Below are 25379 nucleotides of genomic sequence, written 5' to 3'. Positions count from 1 at the left end.
TGCTCTACCGATCGCGGCGATACCTGACATGTGCGGTTTGAACATAGTTTTCATATGCGGGCGCTGCTCATGTATGAGTTAGCTTCTGCCCGCGAGCTCGGCAGGATGGGGTGCGTTTAAAATTCACACTGCATGTAATTCGCAATAAAAATAAAAGATATTATCGTTGGAGTGCAGCCATCCGGATTCAATTTTTCTTTGTAGAATTCGCACTGGAATCGGAGCACATGCCTGTGCGGATTACATGCAAAGTCTCTGGGGTGAGATATGAGCCATGGATTTGTATGGCTTAAATTGCACTGCATTCGCACTAAACTGGTGCTGGACCTTTTTTATGTCTGCACCAGAATTGGATTGCATGGGTGTTCACACACCCAAGCGATCCGATTCTGCAAATAGCGCTGTGTTTTGGAAACTGATTGGGGGGGTGTCGTTAACATACACTCCGCAATCAGTTCTCATGGACAGGTTGCAATGTAGATGTGATGCCGAATCCGCATCAAATTCAGACCGCATCTAGCTAAGAGAATGGATTGCAGTCAGCTTGAAAAAAAACAAAACAAAAAAAAAAACAAAAAAAAAACACCCTTTTACTATACTGAGGATAAGTTTTTAAGAGATTTAACTAAATGGACCAAAATCTAGAAAGCATACTCCCATACACCTTGCTCTAGAAAGCAAGGAGTATGGGCACCATGAACATGTAATTAGAGATGCACTAAAATTTTGGCTTAAAAATAGTGTAATCGCCATTCAACTGATAAGAGGAAAAAAGGTGCAGATAATGGCAGTGAAAACACGCGATTTTGCAGCAAATTCACTGATTTTACTGTGCTTATGTTGTGTTTTTCATAGGTCATGAACTCAAAAACTGCAACAAAAATAATGTAACACAGGTACATTAATGATGCATTATTGCTGCATTTCAACTGAGAGGTGCATTTTTATTTTTATTTTTTTTAAGTGACCAAAAATGCAGCAAAATATTTAACACCACAATGGAAGCCCAACAGACCAGTGTGAAGACATACATAAAATAAAAAACGGGATACATTTGTCTTGAGCTAAAGGTGCCAATAATGGCCGAAGATAAGTTCATATGCATTTAAATTGATATTAAAAAGTCGACTACAAATAGAATTATATATAAAAAATTTTTAAAAACTCATTTTCGGCCAAATGCTTCCTGCATCTTTGGGCTCAGCACGAAAATTTCCATTCAGTGCACCTCTACATGTAATAGTGATTAGAAAGTACTCCTACCTAATTTGTGATATACACTGATAAGATCACTCAATGTCTTCAGTAGTCAACATCGATCATGCTCATAATTCTTCCTCTCTGTTAGGAGGGGCCCAAGGACGGAGCCTTGGGGTACCACATTCTTGCTCTATACCTCTTCCCTGGGCCAGTTGATAACCTCCCCATGGCTTCCAATACCACCTCTACACCGATGACACTCCCACTCCTCAACTCACCCCTTCGATCTCCTCACAGATCTCAAACTTACTGAATGACATTGTTTATGGCTTGTTATATTCCTCCCCCCCCCCCATGACTTTACCATTAAGATCAACAGCACAACCATTGGTCCCTCCACACATGCCAGGGTGCTGGGTGTAATCCTTGACTCTGACCTCTCATTCAGCCCCCATATCCAATCATTGGCTAAATCCTGCCGCCTAAACGTTTCCAGAATTCACCCCTTCCTGACTAATGACACCACAAAGCAACTTATTCACTCCTTGATTATTTCCCGCCTCGACTACTTCAACTCTCTCCTTAATGGCCTACCCTTCCGCAGACTATCCCCTCTTCAGTCTATTATGAATGCTGCTAGACTAATACACCTCACTAACCAAGCCCCTCTCTGCCAATCCCTTCACTGGCTTCCCCTACCCCACCGTCTAAAATTCAAAATGCTAACCACAACATACAAGGCCATCCACAACATCGCCCCCATCTACATCACCAACCTCATCTGCAGATATCGCCAAAATCATCCCCTCCGCTCCTCCCAAAACTTCCTGCTCTCTAGCTCCCTTGTTACCTCCTCCCATGCTCGCCTTCAGGACTTCTCCAGAGCCTCTCCCATCCTCTGGAACTCCCTGTCCCAGTACGTCCAATCAGCCCCTAACCTGTCCACCTTTAGGAGATCCCTGAAAACTCAATTATTCAGGGAACAACAATGGACACCTAACAACTGTCCCAGAGCCAACCCTAATCAAATCATTCCCCGCACCTATTACCTTTTGTACCACGACCCCCTCCCTTTAGAATGTAAGCTCTACGAGCAGAGCACCCCGTCCCTTCTGTATTGAACTGTATTGTAATTGTTCTGTACCCCCCCCCCCCTCTACATTGTAAAGCGCTGCGTAAACAGTTGGCGCTATATAAATAGTGTATAATAATAAAATAATTCATTGAAATATTCCAGGTAATATTTCAGGCTACAATTGCCTGTGCTTTGGACCAGTTGGTATACCAGCTGTATATCACTATCTCAAGATCGGTTTCAAGTGCCAACTGTACTACCGAAACTAAAATATATGTAAACCTCAACAATTATTATACACGATTTATAAAAGCACCTTTTGGTCTGTTAAAATATCCAACTGTAAGCATTTTGCTATATCTGTTCGATAAAGCTACCTTCATATCGATAATTAGGGCTGGTGTAATTGTAGCAACAGAAATCCTTTGTTAAAAGTGATTGTAAAGTCTCGTAATAAAAAAAAATAGGTGGGAGGAGCTCCTGGCTCCTCCCTGATGAGTGCCCCCATTGACCAGCAGCTTGCTATGGGGGTACCGAGCTGCAGATCCGTGTGTCCATTCAGACACGCAGCTGCAGTTTGGCCCCGCCCCCTCTCCTATTTGCCTAATTGACTGCCGCAGGAGCCAATGGCGCCGTGGCTGTGCCCGTCAGAGTCCTGGACATCGCTGGATAGAGAAGAGGCTCAGGGTATGTGTTGGAGGGTATTGGGGGGCTCCTACACAGGGTTTTTTTTAATTTTTATTATCTTAATGCATTAAGATAAAAAAAAAAAAAAAAAAAAAACCTTTTGCCTTTACAACTCCTTTAAGGCCAGCCATACACTGTTCGAGATTCAAACCATTAATGAGCAGGCTGAATGTACCAAGTTGATCGATCAACTTGGGTACAACCAGCCTGCCAGATTCTCTTGTGATTATGACTGTCTACTCCGGGCAGGGACAGCCCATGGTTGCAGGAAAGAAATTCACACCGTGTATGGCCTGCCTTAGGGCTCTTTCAGATGGGAAGACTCAGGCAGTGGATCTGCCTGCTCAGCAGAAAAATCTGTCTTCTGATACTGCAGATGACCATTCCATGTCTGCTCCACTTATACTGAGCAGACACAGCCTGCTTTCTTCTATGGGTTGTAGGAAGGAAACTGACCACCATCTCATCCGCCAGACAGATGGGGAAAAAAAATCCCCCTTTCCATCTTTTTTTAGCGGACAGGATCGGATGTCTGCGGGTGTCAATGGACATGTCTGATGACATGCGCCGCTCTATAGAAGACAGTCAAACTAGGGTGCAGCCGCCGGCCCCGGTCACTATAATGACAGATCGCCGGCGGCCTTGGCCATTCTTGGCTCTCTGCACAGCCAGTGATTACTTGCAGTGATCATTGCAAATAAATTGCTGGCTGTGAAGAGAATAGCTGCAACTATATAGTACATGGGCCTGTATAAGAATTCAATATTTGTAGACCCTAATATTTCTTGTTGCCTATAGCAACCACTCTGCTTCCAACTGTTGTTTCTCTAGTCCAGGTTTGAAAATAAAAACAATGAAAAACCACAAGAAATAGATAGCACAGGCAGAGATTCTCTAAATATCCCCTACGGGGCAGTTCCCGATGGTAATTCCCCTATACATATCCCTATCTATATGAGTGCTGGCTCCTCCCACCATTCACTACTGTATATGACATCAGACTAAAAATGTGACAGATGTCTGAAAGTTACACTGAAGGAAATAATTTTCCCTCCAAGCAATTACTTTGCAATCATCTGACACAGTAGGCAAATGAATCACTTTATCTTTAAATAGATTTCCAACACATAAAACCAGCGTTATTCTGCAGGCACATATCCTATGAGTAGATCATGGAATGTATACTTCTGCTATTGATTAAAAGGCCAAGTTCACCTTTCTAATAAGTTTACAGTGGAGTCAAGGGGCCCCAGTAGCTGGAAAACCATTGTACAGCTCAGGCCTTGCACAGAGGCAGAGGGTTTTGCGCAGTGTGGGAAAAAGCATGCGTTCCTACACCTGGTGTGAACAAACGTGCAAGCTTTATTTAGAGGGATATACCTGTAGACCAGAGAAGCCTCATCATAACTCCTATTCAGACATTTGCCCCATCCTGCACGGAGGTTGGAATGTGGGGACTGAAGCAGCCTACCAGCATCACACAGCGCTTTCCCTTTTTCACACAACTGTAAGCACAATGTGCTCTTCCCTCCCTCATCACAGTGATGTCAGGGGGCGGAGTCATTCACCCAGTCCTGCATAGAAGCCAGGAAGTGAGGTCCACTGAGCATGCCCGACAGCATCACCGGAACAAGCCTTTTCCTCTTTCACACAAACAGTCCACTTCTCCTTCTCATGGTGACAAACGCTTTAAAAACGGGGAGGGAGTGCACACTGCACCTGTGCATTTGTTTCAAAGAGGGAGAATGCTCATTCCTGCGATTCAGAGGGTGCATGCAATGGACTTCAAGCCTAGTACATACGGGCCAAAAGCCGGGTGACATCAGCCAGTTCAATAAAAACCTGCCAACATTCAGCCCATGTGGCTGGTAGCTGGTCCATCAGAAGCAGGCCAAGCAAACAATCGGCTTCTGATGGATGAGCATGCTGGAAGACCAGCAGCTGACTGGCTAACGATCAGCGCTCTCAGCCAATGAATCCAACAATATAAATTACATGCACCAACATCTTTGTTAAAGCGGAGGTTCACACAAAAATTGAACCTCCGCTTTTCAGAACCCTCCCCCCCCCTCCGGTGTCACATTTGGCACCTTTCAGGGGAGAGGGGGGGTGCAGATACCTGTCTAAGACAGGTATTTGCACCCACTTCCGGCAAAGACTCCCACGGGAGTCTATGCCTCTTCCCGTCCCCACCGCGCTGTCTGCTGGGACACACACGGGTCCCAGAGACAGCGGGGACCAGTTAGGAAGCACAGCGTGACTCGTGCATGCGCAGTAGGGAACCGGGAAGTGAAGCCGCAGCGCTTCACTTCCTGATTCCCTTACAGAGAATGGCGGTGGCAGCACCCGAGGACCGTGGGACGATTCGGTCTCGGGTGCTGACATCACTGGACCCTGTGACAGGTGAGTGTCCTTTTTTTTTAAAGTCAGCAGCTATAGTATTTGTAGCTGCTGACTTAAAAAAAAATTGTTTTCGCGGGACTCCCTCTTTAACTTGTGAGTTTTATTTATATTTGGAATAATGTACTACTATTGCTGCACTCAGGGGGCGCTGCGCTCTCGTTTTCTTTCTTACATCTTGTGGAATGCAAAAAAAAAAAAAAAAAAAAAAAAAAAAAAAAAAAAAAACCACATTCAAATATGAAGGCAATAGGAAAATTTTGCTTCTACCATCTGGGGTAACATACACCTAACCCTTTTTAATTACCTATTATTCACACCTATCTCAGGGGGTTTCTATCCCTCACATGACTTACTGTGGCCATACACTGGCTTATCGCCTTCCATTGGAAATCCCCTTCAGTTCCAACCACCCAATTGAAAACGTGATTAAAGCACCAGAAATTTACCCCCTTCCTGACAAGAGCATTTTTTTGCAATTTGGCAATGCGTCGCTTTAGCTGACAATTGCGCAGTCGTGCGATGTTGTAACCAAACAAAATTGACGTCTTTTTTTCCCCCCACAAATAGAGCTTTCTTTTGATTTTTTTGATCACCTCTGTGGTTTTTACCTTTTGCTATAATAAATATCCCCCAAAAATATATATAAAAAACAAATTTTTCTCCTCAGGTTAGGCCGATATGTATTCTTCTACATTTTTTTTTTAAATATCGCAATAAGCGCATACTGATTAGTTTGTGCAAAAGTTATAGCGTCTACAAAACAGGGGATAGTTTAATGAGAGAGAGAATATATCTATATATAAAATAATGGCAGCGATCTGTGATTTTTATGGCAACTGCGACATTAAGGCGGACACATCGGACACTATTTTGGGACCATTGTCATTTATACAGCGATCAGTGCTATAAAAATGCACTGATTACTGTATAAATGACACTGGCAGGGAAGGGGTTAAACACTTAGGGGTGGTCGATGGGCTACCACTGACATGACAGCGATCACTGCTCCCGATCACAGGGAGCAGTGATCTCTCATGTCACTAGGCAGAACAGGGAAATGCCTAGTTTACATAGGCATCTTCCAGTTCTACCTCTCCATACCGCAATCGCAGGCCGCCGGCGAACATAGAGTTCCCGGGACTCGCGGGCACACTCCCGCAGCGGACGCACCAAATAGGTGGCAAATTTAAAGGGACGTACCTTAAATATTATAAATCTCATGGGGGGAGGGGGGAGAGGGGATCCCTGGTTCAATCATTCCAAGATACTATTTTGAGTTTATAGACAACTAGTTATATCCATTCTGATGTTCATTTAATACCAGCATGTATATGGTAATTATTTCTCACCATTACACTTATATTATGATTGATTTGTACTACCCAGCTCAACATTTCCTTTGTTCAAATTTTGTATCTTCCTCTCCCATCTACAATGCATTTTTCTTAATGTTCAATATTTATTTGTACCACCATTTTATACCAAATAAAAAGTTTTTTAAACAAATCCCATAGCTCATAGTAAGTGCCGGTTCACACAGGGGCGGCACGACTTGCAGGTCGCCTCAGCGAGGCGACCTGCAAACGACTTCCGAGGCGACTTGCAAAACGACTTCTGTATAGAAGTCTATGCAAGTCGCCCCCAAAGTAGTACAGGAACCTTTTTCTAAGTCGGAGCGACTTGCGTCGCTCCTATTAGAACGGTTCCGTAGCACAGAACGGGAGGCGACTTGTCAGGCGACTAGGTCGCCTGACAAGTCGCCCCTATGTGAACCGGCACTTAAGCTCTGAGGCGAGTAAGCAAGGGTGGCTACTTTCCTGCATACAGATTGTGGGAAAATGGTAAAGCAACAGAGTCGCCCTCCAATTTGGAGGCGGCAGAGAGCAGCAGAAGGTATTTTTGAAGTTAATACTAGAATAGAATTTTTTGCAAAAGGGTCAGGGACTTTCTTTTCCGCATTTTCCATGCGTAGGACAGCACAATGAAACGAATGGGTTGCCTTACAAGGGGAAGTGCAGGAACAGCGCACATTCTGTCCCACCTGCACTGTAAATCGCAGCCTTAGGCTGGGTCAACACCACTGCGAATTGGATGCAGGATCTCCACATCCAATTCGCAATAGCAGGAGATTTTGACTGGCTCTCCATGGAGCTGCTTTACATATCTCTGCAGTGGGCCCGCTGCGTTTTGCAAAAAAAACAAAAAAACGCTGTGCATCTTTTGGTCCCTTTCAGGTGCAAATTCAGCCCAAAACTCGGGCTGAAATCAGACCTGTAACAGGGAACCATCACACACCGGACCGAGCCTTACTCCTAAGCAGACTTCCACCACACAAAAATACGCTCTAGGACTCCTCACTTCTCTCAGACTTCCTTGAGCTGTGTTCTTATTCCAGGTCAAAACCGCAGCCAGCAAACCAGCATTTGTCAGAGAGTGGTCAACCAATGACATTTCTCTGTGTATAGAATTTATTGAAAATATGTGTGTTTGCACGTAAACTTGTCAAATATGACTAGTTATAGGTCATGTGAGCCAATGGATGACACATGACCACAAGCGTCTGTCTAGAGGGTCAATTACACAACCTTGTGTAACCTATCAAACTGAGCCATCAACGCAACACTTTAGAAAGTGCTAAAGCACGGGAATCTGCCTTTGATGATATTAAGATAACTAGTGCTCATGAAATACATTATAAAAAGAACATTAAATCACACTTTAAGCCAAAAGAGCTCACTGTAATCATTTACAGTTAATGACACCTAGCTAGCTTGCACTTCTTGTGAGCTTTAGAGCAATGGTTCCCAATATTGGAGAATGTGCCAGGACATTTAGAGATACAGAAGACATTTTCAGGAATGGCGCCACCTAGCGTCACTGGTTGCTGAAACACAGACAGTCAGGCTGCACGGCATCATTGGTTGTTGTGGTGCTTGCAGCTGTGGAGTCCTACAATGCTGTATGGATCAACCATCTGCATTCTAGCAACCAACAGCACTGGATTGTGAGGTGAAGGGGTGAAAAAAAAAAAAAGTGTATGTAAAAGCACAGCACACATATACTGAAGAGGTTACTGGGCTCAGAAATACTGTTATGCCGCGCGCGTACACAGCCGGATTTTCCGATGGGAAATGTTGGCTGTGAGCTTGCGGTCGGAAAGTCCGACTGTGTGTATGTTCCATCGAACATCTGCTGTCAGACTTTCCGCCAACAAATGTTTGAGAGCAGGTTCTCAAATTTTCTGCCAACAAAAATTTTTTTGTCGAAAAGTCCGATCGCGTGTACACAAGTCCATCGCACAAAAGTTCACGCAAGCTCAGAATCAAGCAGAAGGAGCCGCACTGGCTATTGAACTTCCTTTTTCTCGGCTCGTCGTACGTCACCGCGTTCCCACGTTTGTAATTGTTGGCCAACATTTGTGTGACCGTGTGTATGCAAGACAAGTTTGAGCCAACATCCTTCGAACATAAATCCACGGTTTTGTTGGCGGAAAGTCTGATCGTATGCGCGCGGCATTACACTCCAGTACCCACGTCTGTGTGCTCCAGCCCATTAAGTACAATTCACAGTACAGGATTCCATTAGTAGCAACGCCCCTACTGTGCCTTCTGTTCCACCCCCTTCTCAGGCCCACAGATCTTCAAAAGGCATGCTGACTGTATATCTGTGGACAAGTTTCTGGAGTAAAAGTTGGCTGCTGAAGGGGTATGCAAGAGACACAGCGGCTGCACGGGCATATCTGCATGTGCAGGAACAGCTGCAGTAGCCCAAACGTAGAATGTGTGTTCAGGGCAGTGTAGCCGCTCCCTGTATGGATGTCAAATTTTAACATGCAGCCGCTGCATCCACCTCCATAGGCTACCTGCAGACAGCTCAGGGCAGATACAGATGCCATAACAAAAAAAGATAGCCTGCATACAGTATGGGTGACAGCACCTGTCTAAACTAGACCCTAATCTTAAAACAACAATCGCCCCATGCCATACTAAACAATATCATCCCCTAATATTACAAAACATGGGAAATCTATGTGGTATACCTAAAAAAAAACTTAACCTATATAACATGAAGACCAAAATAAGCTACAGAGTTCTCTCCCTGCAGTGCATGCATCAATAGAAACACACAGCCCCATAGACTTGGATGGCAAGGCACTCTTCTGCTCCTCCCTCTTTCAAGCCAACAGACTGGCTGAAGACTACACTGTCCACTGTTTACAATTTCTTTTAAAAGGAAAGAGTTAAGTCTTTGCTGTACGCAGAAGGCTTTTTATCTTAATGCAAAGAATGCATTAGGATTAAAATAAACAAACAAATACCGTATTTATCGGCGTATAACACGCACTTTTTCCCCATTAAAATCAGGGGAAAACTGCGGGTGCGTGTTACACACCGATCCCCTGCGATCCGGAGCTGCCAGATGTTCAAAATCGCCGACCGCGATTTGAAAATGGCGCCGCCAGCGCCAAAATACACAGAGCCGGTCCTCGGCTCTTCTCGGCCACTTTCGGCTTCACTCGAGAGCCGCCCGAACCTAGCCGAGTGTACTCGGCTAGGGTCGGATAGCTCCGCTCACAGTCACGCCCACCCCGGGCGGGACTAAGAGTGGAGCCGAAAGTGAACGAGAGCCGCCGAGAACCGCCTCTGTGTATTTCGGCGCCATTTTCAAATCGCGGTCGGCGAATTGGAAGGCTACACTGGGGGAAGGCTGCAATGATGGGCATTTAAATGTAAGTTTTTTTCCCTTCAACTTCCCTCCTAAAAGTTTTTTTTCCCTTAAAATTCCCTCCTAAATTGGGGTGCGTGTTATACGCCGATAAATACGGTAGTCTTTACAACTTCAAGACTGAAAGTTCAGGGAAGCTGCACAGAGCAAGTACTGGGTTAAGAACAAACATTTACTGGGGAACGTTTTATGGTTTAATTCCATCTTTCCACACACTTTATACCATTTGTTGCAAGTTAACCATGTCCCTCACTAGCATGTGAGGCCGCTAGATATGTGGTATAATCTGTATGTAGCTGGGGCTGTGTCCCGGGGTGCAAGCCGAGACTTTAAGTCTCATACCCGCAACACAGAAGAGTCTACCGCAGCGGCGCTCAGAACAAGTGATGTATTCTAGCAATGAAGACAAAGCTTCCTCTGAATAGCCGAGTCAAAGAGGCGGGCTGATGAGGTCACAACCTCTGACAACCAGAGGACGCTTTGTATTCATTGGATTACATTTCTTGCTCCAAGCGCCGCTGTAGTAGACGTCTGTGTTCTGGGTATGAGACAGGAAATATCTGCGCCTACAGTCGCACATTTAGCAGCCTCACAGGTTAGTGAGGGGACATAGTTCTTTTGGGCCAGCTTAGCCCAAACAAACTATGTAAAGTGTGTGGAAGGATGGAGTTCTTTAAGAAAAAGAAAAAAAAAAAACTCACCAGAGGCCCCTTTTCACACTTTTACGACCCGAAAGTCACGCACCTTTGATGCGACTTGAAGCAATGCCTGTCATCGAGGTCTATGGATCTCAAATCCCATCAAAGTCGAACCAAAGTAGTGCAGGGACTGCTTTGAAGTTGTACAGATATGAATGGTACTCATTGGAAATCATGGGGTACGACTTGCCATGCGACTTGGCTGTGAAAGGGGATGATTAACATGATTTTAAGCACTTAAAAACTAGCTGTCAGACCAGTAGTTTTTCTCCAAGATGTCTTATACAACAGCCTTCATAAACCTCACTGCATAATGTGGGGGTTTTTTGTGCCATTTAGCTCTTATCGAATGCAAACTACTGGTAACACACACCACAACCATCTGATAACCACTAGGACATCCGTGAATTCAAGTCATTCGGCTAACTCTGCTTGTAGAATATCGCTAACACAGAGCTTTCCATGCCGTGGCAAAGGAGATATTTCACACCAGCGGTTGTATGTTCAGCTGAGTATTGGCCATTTATATTATCAACTTGGCAAAAGACATAAGTAGGAACATTAAATAGGATTACTTGTCAAAGCCGAGTATGTGAAGTATCTCTCCCTTAGGCTGGGTTCACACTTCTTAAAATCAGATGTAGGATTCTCTGCATCCAATTCACATGACAGGAGACTGTGACCGACTCTCAATGGAGCCGATTTACACAGCTCTGGGATGGCCGCGGAGCGAACTGCAGAAGAGTTCTGTGCGTCTTTGGCTCCATTTTAGGTCCTAATTCAGCCAACAATTTGGATCGGTGAATGGGGACGCACCAAACCCACTGCTTCGGGCCAAGGCAAACACAGTGTGGGGGGCATAAATGGTTTGAATCTCAGCCGGTTCAGCAGGGACCAACCAAGATTCAATCCATGTATGGGCAGGCTGGCTGTACTCAAGTTGATCCATCAATTGATTTGGGTACAACCAGCATGTTGGATTCTCAGCAGTTCTAGTCGCTAGCAATTATTACTGTGTTCTCCCAGCAGGGATGACTCCCCATGCATCGCTGGGAGAACACAAGAGCTCTGCTGGAGGAATTCCCCCCGTCAAGTGACTTGCTTTCCCTCAACCAAAGAAAATTGCATAATCTATGGCAAGCCTTACAGTAAGGGCAAGGTATGCTCAATCTCCCTCTTTCTGGAACTGTGCCCCCCCCCTCCCCCTATGCTGCACCGGAGCATCCTGAGCTGTGCATTCAGATATCCCAGACTCAGGGCAGTGCATGCAATGTCAATTCTCACCTAGGCCAGAAAGATGAAATGGGGGAACAAGATAGTAAGGAAACATTATAATAGACATTTAGAACCCGATTTTCCTACCACCACCACCCACCCCCCCCCCCCCTTTAAAAAGTTCTGAACACCAGGGGGCAGTAAAGATTGGCTGCTCATGTGACCATTGATTGAATGTCACATGATCTGTGCTTGGAGAGCGCTTAGCCCCAAAAAAATGATGGCCAACCAGTGACACATACATGCCCCGTATGGGTATTACACCCACTCTTTTTCCACTGCCCATGTGTTGGGCAGTCATAAACGTGTTGAAGAAGGGGGCAACAATTCGGCTTGGAGATTGTTAAAAGTTAGGTTGAACATTACTTTAAAAAAGTAGAAGTGAATGGATAGGGTATAGGTTATAAACCCCTATAAGATTTATTATTGCCATCTGTGTCCCACTGTGGAGATTTTCCTTCACTTCCTGCCCCATAGCCAAAACAGGAAGCGAGACAAAAATCACTCAAGTGAGGAAATCCCTGGTTATCAGAACTAGTGTCCCAATTAGAAGATTTCTATTCTTGTTCTGCGAACAACCCACAACTTTGGTTTTTCTTTTACTTTAAATGATAATGGTAAATCCAACATGGGCACAGACAGCAATAAAATCTGGCAGGTGTTCTAATCCATCTCCACTGGCCAGAAAATATAAAAAAAAAAAAAAAAAAAAAAAAAAAACACACATTTAGGTTTTAGTTATACTTAAAGCAGAGCTCCACCCAAAAGGGGAAGATCCGCTTTAAGCCCACATCCTCCTAGTTTTGGCCAGGACCCGCTCCTACCATCACTCGGGCCGCCTAGGCGATTCAAGCAGAAGTTCTCAACTCCCCCTCCCTCCCTGCAATCCTCTGGAACACGTCACAGGTCCCAGAAAATTGCCCGACCATTGAGGCAGTGCAACTTGCGTATGTGCACCCGGCTGTGGAGCTGCAAGCTGTCACAGCCGGGTGCCCACGCTTGTGCCAATACCGGTGCCAAGAATAGGCCAGGGAGAGAACCGAGGGTTCGGGCAGCCACATCACTGGATCGTGGGACAGGCGAATGTTTAATTAAAGTCAGCAGCTACAATTTTTGTAACTGCTGACTTTTAATAGAACACAAAAACAGCTGGAACTTCACTTTAGGTGCAAGAGACAACTACTGTACACCTGTTGAAAGGGAAAAATAGATTAAAAAAAAAAATTACAAGAGACTGTAGCAATTATCACTAGGTGCAATTTGTGTTTAATCACCTGCATTCATGATGATTTGTAGCATGATTTAATGGCTGCTACAAGCTCACCTGTATGTCAGGGCCTAATTAAGTTAATTCTGAACCATTAACACACTGATTTAACACGATTTATTAAGCTACATAAAAGCCAGCATTGCTTTAGATTTATTGGCCCTTTAGGGCTCACGTCAGCACAGGCAATTTACATGCATTATTAAAACCTAAAATGATGTCCACAGGTGCTTCCAAGTACATGGATCTCTTCTATTACCTTTGTTCCATTAATTTAAATGAGTCTTCAAGCACCAATGTTTATTACAACCAAACAGGTTATTAGAATCCCACCCAAAATGAAGGGTACAAACTCCTCAGAATAGATTGGTGATGCAGGAGTCTGTTATATTTCCCATCAGTATTTTACACCTTATGGAAAACTTCCACTGCATTGTAAGTTATAGGTCCCGAGGGTCCTCTGGGGAGATCTTGCTGTTATGGGAACAAATTTCAGTTTTAAATCTTTTGGCTATGTCTGTAAGGCCCATAGCTGCCAAAAAATAAGGACTGCCAGGTCCTGGTTATATCAGGACCTGTCACCTCAGTTTAGAGCAGCACAATTAATCGTTAAAAAAATTGTGATCTCAATTCAACTTCCCCGTTTACCGATTCTTTCATATAACAAGTGGAGAGACTTATCTGCTCACTCAGCTGTCAAAAGAAAACATCCAGGCAGTCTACCAAGTTTTTTAACATGAAACATTGTAACCAACTCTTCCTTCTTAGATCAAAGGGATAAACTTCTGTCTGTAAAGAAAAAAATCCAGGCAGTCTGCCAAGTTTTTAACATCCTGTAAATGCAGGAAGTTTAACCCCTTAAAGTCTAAATCTTTTTCTGACACTTGTTTAAGTTAAAATCAATGTTTGCTAAAAAATTACTTGGAACCCCCAAACATTATATATATTTTAGCAGAGACCCTAGGGAATAAAATGTCAATTGCTGCAATATTTTATGTCACACTATTTGTCCAGCGGTCTTTCAAACACAAATTTTTTGGGAAAAAATAAATTTCAATGCATTAAAAAAAAAAAAAGAAACCGTAGTTAGCCCAATTTTTTTGTTTGTTTGTTTTAATGCGAAACGTGATGTTACGCCGCGAGAATCGTGATCCATCTTGTAAGCATAAAAATCGTGATTCTCATTTTAGCCAGAATCGTGCAGCTAAATGAGATCATGCCGGGAACTCAAGAACCAAAAGTGCCGTTTTAGAGCTGCTCACTGTTTACCCCCCACCACCTCAATGCGACATTTACACCAAAGGAAATTCCCCCCTCCCCCCCCACAGGCCACATGGCTGCTTTGCTGTGATGTAAACAATTGTTTTCTATGTGCCTGGATTGATTCAAAGCAGATTAACCTAGGTCATCGTGTGTGCACCAGCCCTTAAAACTGTACTATTTGTATTTTCCTATAATTATTTGGAAGATTTGATTCCTACATTTTGTAACAATCGGCATTTTATTCTCTAGGGCAGTGATGGCGAACCTTGGCACCCCAGATGTTTTGTAACTACATTTCCCATGATGCTCAACTACACTGCAGAGTGCATGAGCATCATGGGAAATGTAGTTCCAAAACATCTGGGGTGCCAAGGTTCGCCATCACTCCTCTAGGGTCTCTGCCCAAAAAAAAAAAAAAAAAAAAAAAATATCACTTTTTTTTTAGCAGAGACCCTAGAGAATAAAATGGCGATTGTTACAATATTTTACATCACACTGTATTTGCGCAGCAGTCTTTCAAACGTAATTTTGTAGGAAAAAATACACTTTAATAAATAAAAACACTAAACAGTAAAGTTTGTATAATATGAAAGATGTTACGCCATGAGAGAATCATGAGCTTTATTATTTAGTATCTTATACTAATATATAACACACCCTAGTGATGGGGTTAGAGAGAAATACATTTTTATTGTAAATATTGGCTCATTTTCGTGTGCACCAAGTCCTTAAACAAGTTTTATTGTTGTGCGAGCCGCACTAAATCACTTTTATAGTGCCATGTGACACTTTCTAATCACAGCCGTCACCAAAACAAACAATAACTTAGGCCAATGTTATGGTTTTAAAATGTACACCATTACTATAGTAAGGGAGAGCGAGCATTGCAAGATAGAGAGACGACTGTGTATGGAAATCACCACCATGCAACAATTTAAATAATGATTTCCCTCATAAACCGCAAAATAAACCCGCTTACACAAATTGGGTACATTTTATTTCCGTGGCCCGCTTGTTCCCCACCCCCATTAATCAATGTTGTGAGCCACTTTTACTAATCTAGAACAGTGTTTCCCTCCAGTCACCAATGTTAAATCTTTGTTTATAAGATTAATACATTAAAAAAAAACAAAAACACAAAAAAAACAAATACAAAACCACACACACACACACACACACCGAAAAGTGTGCTAACTGTAGTTGACCAGCTCTGCCTTCTCCTCGGCTGTCAAATCAGCTCAGTTCTAGGCCAAACATGGCATGCTGGGACTTGTAGTTTACCAGAAATGTCTGCTTTTTTTACCCAACAATGCATGATGGGACCTACAGTTCAAAGACCAACCCCCCTCACCCCAGCTGTTCGGGCCACAGGTTCTATTAACTCAGTATCTGGCTAAACAATGCATGCTGGGACTTGTAGTTCACCGGAAACTAGTTACCAGCTGGCTAGCAAGGCACTTCTCAGACCAAAACCCACCTTCTTTCCAATCACCACACCTCCTCCCCCTATCAAACCAGTTAAGCGCTAGGCTAGCAATACATGCTGGGACTTCTAGTTCACCAGAAATGTCCAATTCCCAGCTGGCTAACAACGCATACTGGGATCTGTGGTTCACCAATCAACCCACCGACTCAGCTTAGTGTTCTATTAGGAAAGCATGCTGGGACTTGTGGTTTACCAAAGGCCTCTTTGCCAATCAGCAGCACACACGCATGATGAAAAGTGTGCCAATTGCTATATGCGTGCTTAATTAGTACTTCCAACAAATGAAAACTGACATACTACAGTGAATTTGCCTCAACATAGTGGCATACCAGATTCCAGCATGCGCCAATTTGGGCGGAAATCTTCGTTATACTTCCCCTGGGACCATCCTAAAATGTTCTCCTCATTCCTGCTCCTCACAACCCTGACATACATCTCCTTACCACAGGGATCGTCGTTGTCTGGTGCTCCTCACTACATTCCTACACCACTCTAGTAAAGGCGTTTGGTCGTTTGTTAATGAGAATATTGATGCAAGTGCTTAATTGTTCTGGCAAACGAAAAATCGCATTTATAGAAACCGTATAGCAATTGTGATTTGACGCTGTTGGTGCAACACCACAAAAACGCATAACATTGGTAATTATGGATTGTACGCGCTAACTAGCAGGGCCCTATAGTTACCTCCAGTATTCTAACTACTTTCTAATAATAATAATAATAAATAATTATTATTATTAGAAAGGGAGACAATAAACAAAAAAGTATATACTTTTTTTAATGCATGCCTATAGAATTTGGCAGATTTTCTTCAGTGCACCAAAATTATTTACCCCCCAAACACAGTAATAAAGTGTTCTGTAGCGTTTTGCACTAAATTAATAAAAGTGATACACATCAGTCTGCATGCAAAACTTGGTGCATTACTTTCTGTGCATAAATATTTCATTCCCTACAATGTGCTCTAATAAAAAGAGCCTCGATGTGACCAATCTGTAAATGCATAGAGCAATGTCTCTCAATTGTTAGGCAATACTAAACCAATACAGATACTCTGCAACTGCAGTAATGAAAATGCAGAGAGGCCACATAAAAGCGGCATCAAGAAAGCAGATTTCTGTTAGAGAGGGAACACAGAACAAACCACGGATGCACCTTTTTTCAAAGTTAAAATTGGCGCCTGGATCCTCAGCTAGCTAGAGCGACGACATCAGCAGCTTCAAGCCGATTGGTCACATGAGAACTCATTAGCCAGTGCCTAAGCTATATACAATCGGGGAGGGGGTGGAGAATGTATACAAATTCCAGAAAGACGTTTTGACAGCTCACCTATGCAGCAGAAGCAAATCTGAAGACAGACTGTTCACAAACTGTTTTATCTAGACAAATATATCCATGTAAACAAGCAATCATCCATGACAAGACCAATGCTGATTATCAGCACCATGATAGGAAAACTTCAGGAAAAAAAAACAAAACAAAAAAAACAAAAACACAACACTAAAAATTGTAGAGTCCTCATTTTGATACAGTAATAACAATACAGAGCAAGACAAACATTAAACACAAATGTAACAAAAGGAGGCAACTAATGTCTGCTTAGCAACACTGTCTGCACTAATGATATTGTATCATGTTCAAAGTGTGACTTTTCAAAATACACATCCACTAACTTGGATGAATATTAGAGACAAGCTTTCATTGCCTATTTAAGACGCTTTGATTACAAACTAAAAAAAAAATATAGGAAAACAAAATACTAAATCAAACATCTAGACTCCATACAGCAATTGTAAAATGACAGAAAAATAAGGGTGCCCATTTATGAAACCGAACAGCAGTGATCCCAAAGATCGCCGCTGATCACAGTCCATAAACGGTTAAACAGAGGAAGATCGGGAGAGAACATGTTCTCCGCACACAGAGAAGCTGTCATTGATTAACAAAGAAACAACCAGTTTATGAAGCTGTGATCTCAGAAATCACTCCAGGATTCTCCAGCTCAGGGGTGGAGAATTTGAGAGTGAAGAGAGAATCCTGGGGGAAGGAGGAAGATTTTTTGACGTCCACCTTCAGAACTCCCACCAAGCCATCTCCTAGATATCTCCATCATCTCCTAGATATCTCCATCATCTCCTAGATATCTCCATCATCTCCTAGATATCTCCATCATCTCCTAGATATCTCCATCATCTCCTAGATATCTCCATCATCTCCTAGATATCTCCATCATCATCATCATCATCATCATCTCCTAGATATCTCCATCATCATCATCATCATCATCTCCTAGATATCTCCATCATCATCATCATCATCTCCTAGATATCTCCATCATCATCATCATCATCTCCTAGATATCTCCATCATCATCATCATCACCTAGATATCTCCATCATCATCATCACCTAGATATCTCCATCATCATCATCACCTAGATATCTCCATCATCATCATCACCTAGATATCTCCATCATCATCATCACCTAGATATCTCCATCATCATCATCACCTAGATATCTCCATCATCATCATCACCTAGATATCTCCATCATCATCATCACCTAGATATCTCCATCATCATCATCACCTAGATCAGGGCTTGACAAATTTGCTTGGAATCTAGGAGCCAGCTAAAAAAGTTAGGAGCCAGGTTTTTTTTTTTTTTTTTTTAAAACGACCGACAAAGCTTTATTTTCAATATAAAAATTAACCAATCTTAAATTTACACAGAGACGACTAGAACTAATGTGACTGCTTTTATTTCCTGCCATGCAGGTACACAAGACCACCATATTCTCGCTAAGGATCCAATCAGGTCCGCCTGAAAAACTGACATGCGAACCTGATCAGACAGCCCCTGTGAAAGGGGCCAAGCAGGGAGATGACAAATAATAAATTCATTTTAATTAACCACTTCCTTCCCGCAGGACGACTATATACGTCCTGTCTTTGAAGAGAAATACCGTTGTTATGGTAGCAGCTAGCTACCATAACCCCGGTATCTTCTTCAAGAGCCGGCGGTTCTCTTTCAGATAAAAGTGGTCTCTGCAGCAGATTAGCAGCGAGATCACTTTTATCGGCGGCAGGAGAGGGCCCCCCCTACCGCCGCTCTCCGGTGCCCTTCACCGCTTATCGTGGCCGTCGGTAACGGCGGAGGCGATCCGGATCTGTCCCTGGCCTGACATGGAGACGAGTGAGAGGAAGATGGCCCCCCGCCCATCTCCAAGTCATTGCAGGGCGAAAGCGACGTCAAATCGTCACTTCCACCCATAGCTCTTGAAGGGACATTTTTTTTTTTTTTTTCAAATGACAATTTTTTTTTTAATGCATTTTAGTGTAAATATGAGATCTGAGGTCTTTTTGACCCCAGATGTCATATTTAAGAGGACCTGTCATGCTTTTTTTCTATTACAAGGGATTTTTACATTCCTTCTAATAGGAATAAAAGTGACTTTTTTTTTTTTTTTTTAAAAGAACAGTGAAAAAATAAAAGTTAAAATAAATAAGAAAAAAAAAAAATTTAAATGTGCCCCATCCCTTGTAATAGAAATAAAAGTGACACAATTTTTATTTTTTTTAAAAACAGTGTAAAAATAAAAAATAAAATATATAAGAAAAAATAATAATTTTTTTAAATGCGCCCCGTCCCGCCGAGCTCGCTTGCAGAAGCAAACGCATATGTGAGTAGCACCCGCATATGAAAGCGGTGTTCAAACCACACGTGAGGTATCGCCACGATCGTTAGAGTGAGAGCAATAATTCTAGTCCTAGACCTCCTCTGTAACTCAAAACATGCAACATGTAGAATTTTTTAAACGACACCTATGGAGATTTTAAAGGGTAAAAGTTTGTCGCCATTCCACGAGCGGATGAAATTTTGAAGCGTGACATGTTGGGAATCAATTTACTCGGCGTAACATCATCTTTCAAAATATAAAAAAAAATTGGGCTAACTTTACTGTTTTCTTATTTAATTAAAAAAAGTATTTTTTCCCAAAAAAGTGCGCTTGTAAGTCCGCTGCGCAAATACGGTGTGACAGAAAGTATTGCAATGACCGCCATTTTATTCTCTAGGGTGTTAGAATAAAAAATATATATAATGTTTGGGGGTTCTAAGTAAAGGGAAGGAGATGAGCAGGCAGTGAAAACAGGTAGGGAAAGCTGCTCCATTAGCATTGGTGGATGTCTTGTCATACCAACGGCCACCACCAGAGGGCGCCCGATTGCAGAAGGAACCAGGAACCATAGGACTGCAGTAGGCCGCAAAGCCGGGGCCTCAATTACCGGCGCGGCCCAGCGCGATCGCGGCGGGAGGGGGGGGGAGGCGAACGGACACAGGATACCAAAGCTGTGCCGCCCCAGGCGCCAGGTCGCTAATTCTAGTCGCAAATGCGACCTGGCGCCCGGGGTTTGTCGAGCCCTGACCTAGATATCTCCATCATCATCACCTAGATATCTCCATCATCATCACCTAGATATCTCCATCATCATCACCTAGATATCTCCATCATCATCACCTAGATATCTCCATCATCATCACCTAGATATCTCCATCATCATCACCTAGATATCTCCATCAATTTCAATTTCTGGTACTGTAATCTTGTTCTGTATCACAAGATTCCAGGATCAGGGGTCGGTCTCCACCATTGGAAGCGTTTGTAGATCGCTTCACTCCTTCAAAAAGAGAAGCGATCTACAAAGCTTCATAAACTGGCATCCAGAGGAGAACGAACAATCTCCTTTAAGAATGCCGGAGAATGGAGCAGTGAAAAAAAATTTCACTGCTTCGTAAAACTGACACCAAAACGTGAAGACTATATGAGAATTTAGTGATCAAATCATATAAGCTGAGGAATCAGATGCTGGGAATAAAAAAAAAAAAAAAAAAGGAAGGAGGGAAGAAGATCAGACAGAGGATGGAAATTGCACAGCCTCCCTAGACATGAACTTTCCCCTACAATGGATCCTAACCTATATCAGAGAATAGAAAGGGGTGCCAAGCTCTGGACATGATTAGATTGTACTTATTAAAACACAAACATAGAAATATGACAGCAGAAAAGGACAGAGTGCTCAATGTGTGTCTATTTCTTTTATTAGTGGATAGATGCAGGTTTACTGTAAAAGTGTTTATATTCACACCCTGTTGATTTGCTCTCTGTCTGTTCTAAGTATTCACTAATACTTTTTGACTTCCTTCCTTTCGGATTAGCAGACATTGGGAGTTATTTACGAAAGGCAAATCCACTTTGCACTATAAGTGCAGTCGCTGTAAATCTGAGGGGTAGATCTGAAGTGAGTGGAAGCTCTGCTGATTTTATCATCCAATCATGTGCAAGCTAAAACGCTGTTTTTTTCTTTTCCTTGCATGCCCCCCTCGGATCTACAGCGACTTTACTTCCAAGTGCACTTTCAAGTACAAAGTGGATTTGCCTTTACGTGAATAACCCCCATCGTCCATCATTTTGACTATACTTCCAAGCTCAACAAGTACGCCTCTCATAGCATTCTGTAAAAATACAGAGGAAAAAAAAAAAAAAACACACGTGATTTGTGCACAGATAGTCTGCCTGAAACACCACAGTTGCAGAGAAGTTCAAGCCCTGGCTGTGTGCAGTCGATGAGACATGCAGCGTATGCCACCACTAGGGGGAGAGCATGAGCTCCCACAGCCCCGACCCCGCCCCCCTCCTCGCCTGTCCGATCAACGTTTACGTCCTCCCATCCGAGCGCCGCTCACGCCCCCTATGTCTCGGCGCCCCGCCCCCTCCTGTCTGTCTCTCTGATCCTCCTGCTGGGTAAACCCGCCATTTTTCTTTGTGGATTTTAAAAAGCGCCGAAGTGCATCGCTGGCTGGCGGTGAGGGGGCGGCGGCTACATCTTCCCTGCCAATGTCCCTACAATACATCCCCGCCAATCACCCGTACACAGCTCTTCCCTCCACACCCAACATTCACAAATAAACATCCCCTGGGGTGCACGGCACCCGCTGCTGGGACTTGTAGTCCACCAATCATCTGTCTTAAACTATCAATGCATGCTGGGACTTCTAGTCCAGATATTCCTAATCTGTCCAGCTGTCAAATCGGCTAAGAGCCGGGCCAGCAGTGCATGTTGGGACTTGTAGCTTGCTGCCTTCTTCCCAATCAGGCTGAGACTTGTAGTTCACCAAGGCTGAGACCTGCCCAATCAGCTCAGTTGTAGACTACCGGTGCATGCTGGGACTTGTGGTTCACATAGGCTCGTATCCCCTGCAATGCATGCTGGGACTTGTGGTTCACATAGGCTCGCATCCCCAGCAATGCATGCTGGGACTTAGGCTGCAACCTGGCCAGTCCGCTTAGCGTTAAGCCTGGCAGTGCATGCTCTGGGACTTGTAGTTCACCACTGCTTGTTTGCTGGATGGCAATGCATGATGGAACACTCCTTTGACCGGCTCTGCCTTCTCGGCTGTCAAATCAGCTCAGTTCTAGGCCAACCATGACTTGCTGGGACTTGTAGTTCACCGGAAATGTCCGATTCTTACCCAACAATGCAAGCCGGGACCTACAGTGCAAAGGCCAAGTGTCCGGACCACTGCTTCCAGGCTCCGTTATCTCAGAAACCGGCCAAGCAGTGCATGCTGGGAGTTAAACTGGAAACTCTGCCAGCTGGCAAGGCACCGCTGGGACTTGTAGTTCACCAGAAAATGCCTTCTTTCCAGCTGGCCAACAATGCATGCTGGGACCTGCAGTTCGTCAATCAACCCACCCAATCAGCTCAGTGTTCTATACTAGGAAACCATGCTGGAACTTATGGTTCACCACCGGCCTCTTTCCAATCACCACACCCACCTTACCAGCTATCAAATCACGTACTAGGCTAGCAATGCATGTTCACCTAACAGGCCACATGACCAGCTCAGTGAAAACCCAGCAATGCATGCTGGGACTTGTAGTTCACCAACCAGCTCACGTTAGACTACCAGGGCATGCTGCTGGGACTTGTAGTTCCCGCCTTCTCCCCAATGATCACCCCCCCAAGCTGTCAGGGCCGCCGGTTCCAGGCTCTCAGTGCCAAGCTAACAATGCATGCTGGGATCTGTAGTTCACCAGCACCATAAGCTCAATGCCAGGCTAACACATGCTGGGACTTGTAGTTCACCAACCCGATCGGCTCACTATTAAACTAAACTAGCAAGGCATGCTGGGACTTGTAGTTCACCAACCCGATCGGCTCACTATTAGACTAGCAAGGCATGCTGGGACTTGTAGTTCCCGCCTCCTACCAAATGATCACCGCCCAGCTGTCAGGGCCGCCGGTTCCAGGCTCTGTGCCAGGCTAACAATACAGGCTGGGATCTGTAGTTCACCAGCACAATGCCAGGCTAACACATGCTGGGACTTGTATTTAAACAACCAACTCAGCTATTAGACTAGCAAAGCATGCTGGGACTTGTAGTTCCCTCCTCCTACCCAACTGTCAGGGCCGCCGGTTCCAGGCTTTAACTCAGTGCCAGGCTAACAATGCATGCTGGGATCTGTAGTTCACCAATCAACTCAATCAGCTCACTATTAGACTAGCAAGGCATGCTGGGACTTGTAGTTCCCGCCAACTACCCAATGATCACCCCCCCCAGCTGTCAGGGCCGCCGGTTCCAGGCTCTCAATGCATGCTGGGATCTGTAGTTCACCAGCACAGCCCATGCTGGTTCCAAGCTCTATTAGGCAAAGCAGGGTATGCTGAGACCTGTAGTCCCCTGATCTGTATAATAAAGGTCTATCTGCCGTAAAGCAGTGTGTAGGCCGCAAAGCCTGCCGGGACCTGTAGTTCCCCTCCCTCCCGCACACTCACCGGTGTTGTAGACATGGAGCTCGTCCACGATGCCTTCGTTGCCTCCACCGAACACCACGATCAGCTCCTTAATGGCGACAGCCCGGTGTCCATGCCGGGGCCTAGGGACCGGGCCCGACCAGCCCACCACTCGCTTCCAGCGGGGCTGCAGGGCGGCCGAGGCGGGAGTGACGGCCGGGGTGGAAGCCATGCTGGCGGGGTGTGGGGTTGAGTCTTCTGGGTGGATAACGTGTAGTGGGAGGAGGTGGGGGGGGGGGGGGGTGAGAGGCCTCCGGGCCGGGTATAAAATAAAAGCTGTGGGGGTGATAAAAGGAGAAAGGCGGGCTGCGGCCTAGCCGGCTCTCACTGAGGCGCTGATCCCTCCATGGGAGCCGCCATTTTATGACGGCGGCCGGAGAGAGAAAACAATCCGCCTGTGGAGTCCTTCCCGCCCCTCACTCCGGCTTGTGGAGCCCCGACAGCCCTCCGCTCCTCTCAGCCGGTCCGCCTCCTTCTCCGTCCTCTCCGCTCCGCTCTTTTCTCTCAAAGCCGCCCGGGAGCCGCGGAGCTGAGGGAGTCCATGGGAGCCGCCATCTTGTGCCGTCCAAACAAACCAATAAAGGGAGAATCAAAGATGGCGGCGAGCGGGGCGACAACACACCGACACCAACCCGCCGGGATGGGGGAGGGGACACGGGCCAAAAAACCGGGAGGAGGAGGGGGTGGAAGTAGTTACGTGACGGGGAGCGCCGGAACCGAGGAAGCGGCTGGCCCGCCGGTGATGGAGGAGGAAAGTGAAGGCTCCACCCCCGCCGCCACCGCTTATCTCCCTGAATCGGGCGGATCTGAGGGGAAAACCGGCCAAACGACCCGAAGCCGAGGAGCACCCGGGTGAGGGCGATTCAAAAACACTGAGCCGCCGGGGGAAATCGGTGAGCGAACACGGGATAGGGCACCGGAGCCTCTTTTCACGCCTCCCTGGGAGCCGCCATCTTGTCAGCGACCGCCTCCCGTATTCCTCCTCCTCCGGAGACAATAAGATGGAGGCGGGGACTGCGCCGCGCGGTGTGCTGAGGGGAGAGAGAGGGGGGCGGGGCGAAAAGGACGGACTGCGGCCTGTGTGCAAAAATCACCTTCTATACAACGGAGCTGACAGAAAATCTCCCAATAAACTGTTACATGACTAAATATAATAAAAAGAGAAAATAAAATATAGATTTTGATATACAGTCATATGTAAGCCTGTGCAAAATCGACTTTGATAGAACTCTGAGAGGAATATTCCTCCAAGAAAAAGACATTGTTCCATTAATAGAATAAAATACTAAATAATTAAAAAAAAGTTTTTGTTTTTTTTACCACTGGTAAAAAAATAAAATGTTATATACACATATGTGTGTATATACACACACACACACACACACACACACACACACTAACTATACGTAAGCAAGTTTACCTATGATAGAATTGCTAAGAGAG

At 44.7% G+C, this 25379-nt stretch overlaps 1 protein-coding gene across 3 annotated transcripts in view; it reads right to left on the bottom strand.

The window, feature by feature from the left end:
- The window catches only part of HCFC1 (host cell factor C1), a 67741-nt gene extending 42813 nt beyond the window's left edge, over nucleotides 1-24928 (bottom strand). For all 3 annotated transcript variants that reach the window (XM_073600250.1, XM_073600252.1, XM_073600251.1), the window contains exon 1: nucleotides 23919-24928. In XM_073600250.1, coding sequence (XP_073456351.1) covers nucleotides 23919-24108 — 190 coding nt within the window. In that variant the 5' untranslated portion in view covers nucleotides 24109-24928. The remainder of the gene's footprint in view (nucleotides 1-23918) is intronic.
- Nucleotides 24929-25379: the final 451 nt, after the last annotated feature.

The sequence above is a fragment of the Aquarana catesbeiana genome, linkage group LG09 (assembly GCF_042186555.1).
Source record: "Aquarana catesbeiana isolate 2022-GZ linkage group LG09, ASM4218655v1, whole genome shotgun sequence".
NCBI lineage: Eukaryota > Metazoa > Chordata > Amphibia > Anura > Ranidae > Aquarana > Aquarana catesbeiana.
This window is presented reverse-complemented; position numbering and strand designations above follow the sequence as displayed.